Raw genomic sequence first — 3,232 nt, 5'->3', positions numbered from 1 at the left:
TTTTTTGACCGGAGGAAGTAATCGCCGTGCGCACCTACTCTCCTTAAAGAAAATCCATGGATACATCATACATGTCTGAGCCTGTTTGCATTGGATTTGACTAAGCTTTTGTCTATTTTTGAGCTGAATCCCCATCAAAATGAATGTTTAGACTCTAGAGCAAGTTGAAACTACAGGTTCTTTCTTTCACAAGATTGAAAAGTCGAGTTCGGCACGTTTGACAGTTCGGTCGGAAGGCAGTGAGTTGACGACGGGTACAACTGAATAGGATGGCAATAGGGTTCCGTTGCCGGTAATTTAAGAGGGATTTCTTTATTAGAAGATGGTTATAGAAAAATTTAATCTCTATAAATTTATATAGGATGAGGACGAGAACACAATCATCATTCCGGCTTCTCACTATATCTCCGATATCACACGTATACATATTTTTTTTATATATAAGTATACAAATATTACATTACGTAGAGAAAATAATAAATTACTTTTATATTTTTTATCTAACTTACGATATTTAACTCATCTTATATTAATTACCCTCATATGTATTAATAAATTACTTATTTATATTACGAGCATATTATTAATATATAGAAATAATCAAATATGGTTTAAGTTTACATTCTCATCAAAATTCTCCGTAAAAATAGAGATAAAAAAACTTTTCTCAATAACTAAATAGAGACTCGATGGAGAAGTATTCCTAACGGGGATTGGCCTGTTGCCATCCTAAACCTGACTATGTGGCCATGTCTGTCAACGGTCGTGATTCGCCGGCCACAGAGAGGTACCTGTGAACAGTGAACACACGATCATGTGATGCCGCGGCGAAAATTGCCTAAACCTCAGTCAGACTTTGCACACTTGCGACTCGTCAGTATGACTTGTATTGAATTGCCGTCTAAATAGTGGGAATAGCACGTGTAATTCAAAATTTAGATATCGTTTAGCTCCATTCTAGCTTATAACTTCATCTCAGATCTTATATTTATAGATTAATTTAAAGTAATTTAAGTATTTATTTTTAATCTAAAATATTAACAAGATGATTTATTTAAATATTCTTCACGTACTTTCAACTCCAGCTCTATAAATTCTTATAATTAGAGATACTCTACTATAAGAATTTTTAAGCAGAGATGTGCTAAACAACCCTTTATATTTGAAAAAATGGTGAAATACGGTTGTATTTTTCAGCAGTACCCTTCAACTTCGAAATGAACACACGGGGGAAAAAATAGAGAGGAGACCGCGTCAATTTTCGCAGGCGCCCCTCTCAAGTCGCAGCTACATACTTACTTGGTGCAACAACTCCCACCCGGGCCGGGTCGCCCACAAAATCTATCACGAAGGCTCCGTTGCCGCGTGCGCGCCCATGCCGCTCTCCTGCTTCGCCGCCGGCGGCGGCAGAGGCGGCGACCCCTCACCGGGGCCACCGTCCTCCGCGTCGACGTCCGTCTACTGGACGCACCTCGGAGCCATCACGCTGACGTGGTCCCGCACCCGGTTCGGCCTCCTCCTGGCCGCGGAGCTCCGCCTCGCCAAGGACGCCGCCGTGCCCGCGCGCTTCGTGCTCCGGCCGTGGCTCCCGTGGCGGCGACGCGGAGCCAAGCGGTTCTCAGCGCCGGGCGGCCGCGTCGTCGCGTTCTCGTGGGACCTCTCGCGCGCCGGCTTCGCCTCCGCCCGCCGGCCGGAGCCCGTGTCCCGGTACAGCCTACACGTCTCGGTCGACGGCGAGCTCGCGCTGGCCGTCGGGGACCTCGCGCCCCCCGCGTCCGCGGGTCTCCTCCTGTCCCGCCGGGAGAACGCCGTCGCCGTTGCAACCGGAGACGCATACACAACCACCGTCTCCGTCGCGGGCGAGACGCACAAGGTGTCCCTCGCCGTGGAGGACTCCACCATGTGGGTCGCCGTGGATGGCGAGAAGGCCCTCCAGGTGCGCCGCCTACGGTGGAAGTTCCGCGGCAGCGAGAGGCTGGACCTCCCCCGCGGCCGCGTCCGGGTCACGTGGGACCTCCACAGCTGGCTCTTCTCCCCGGACGCGGCCGCCGTCTTCGTCCTCCGGTTCGAAACGGCCGACGCGGACGAAGCGGACGGCAAGGACGTGGAGGAAGACGCGGGCTTGCACGCACTACTAAGGCAGAGTTCTTTCAAGAATCACCACGGCGGCGGCGGCGAGAGCTGGTGCAGCAGTGACAGCGATAGGAGGGGATGGAGGCGTGGCCCGTTCAGGTCGGGCTCCGACACGTCGCCGTCGGTGTCGGTGGCGTCGACGTCCGCGGCGTCGTCGGCAGGTAGCGTGGCGATGGTGTCCGAGTGGGCGGCCGCGGAGGAGGAGGCGGCGCTGAAGGACGGTGGCGGGTTCTCCCTCGTGGTCCACCTTTGGAAGAAGAGCAAGTAACGGCAATGCATCCATGGTGTTGGTGCATTGCTCGCAGTTCATTGGATTGTATGGAACAGAATCAGTTCGTGCTTGGTATTTGGAAGCAAATGCTTTCTGGTGAGAAAGATTTTGTCAAAACGGATGAACATCCTGTGAGTACAAGTTTTGATCTCATGTTCGTGACTTGATCCAGAAAAAGGACAATGAATTTCGAGACTGCCACTTGCTCTTATTCTCTTTTCTAGGCGTTACCGGAGCAGTAAGGGGCTGTTTAGTAGAGCTTTAATTCTATAGTGAAAATAGGATAAAAGTAATTTTATGGTGAAAGTGATTTTATTTGTAAAATTGTTTGGTATGTTAGTGGTGGAAGTGATTTTTGAGAGAATATTGTGTTAAAATCGAGGAGAATCAGTCGAGAATCAAGTGTAAACTAGTTTTTTCAGCTCACACCTCACTATATAAAATAGGAAGTGATTCTCACGCGGAATCACTCCCCGACCAGCCCGTTTAGCAGCGTTGGGAACGATTCCAGTATAAAATCAGCTCCCAGAGCTCTACCAAATGAGACCTAAATCTCCGATAAACATCAATTAAGACATCAATCTGAAAAGCTAGCAATCCACACGCCATGATCAACTTCGTTTTTCTGGAGATCTGTTTATTGTCTTTAAGCTCGACGCTCTTGTACGAGTAGCAAAAATAATTTTATTAAATTATGATTATAATTTTAGAGATTAATAATAATATAATTATTGGAACTAACATATTTGTTAAAAATATATATTAATATGTCTTCCAAATGTAATACATTAATAAGTCATCGTAGCTGGGACAAGGTTTGATTAAATT

General features: G+C 47.4%; 1 protein-coding gene across 1 annotated transcript; it reads left to right on the top strand.

Annotated features, from left to right (window-relative positions):
- The first annotated feature begins 1,325 nt into the window (after nt 1-1,325).
- On the top strand, nt 1,326-2,805 carry LOC133931258 (uncharacterized). Its single transcript, XM_062378107.1, has one exon. It carries the CDS (start codon nt 1,376-1,378, stop codon nt 2,399-2,401), a length of 1,026 nt encoding a protein of 341 aa, XP_062234091.1. The 5' UTR covers nt 1,326-1,375; the 3' UTR covers nt 2,402-2,805.
- Nucleotides 2,806-3,232: the final 427 nt, after the last annotated feature.

This window comes from Phragmites australis, chromosome 10 (assembly GCF_958298935.1).
Source record: "Phragmites australis chromosome 10, lpPhrAust1.1, whole genome shotgun sequence".
NCBI classification, from domain to species: domain Eukaryota; kingdom Viridiplantae; phylum Streptophyta; class Magnoliopsida; order Poales; family Poaceae; genus Phragmites; species Phragmites australis.
This window is presented reverse-complemented; position numbering and strand designations above follow the sequence as displayed.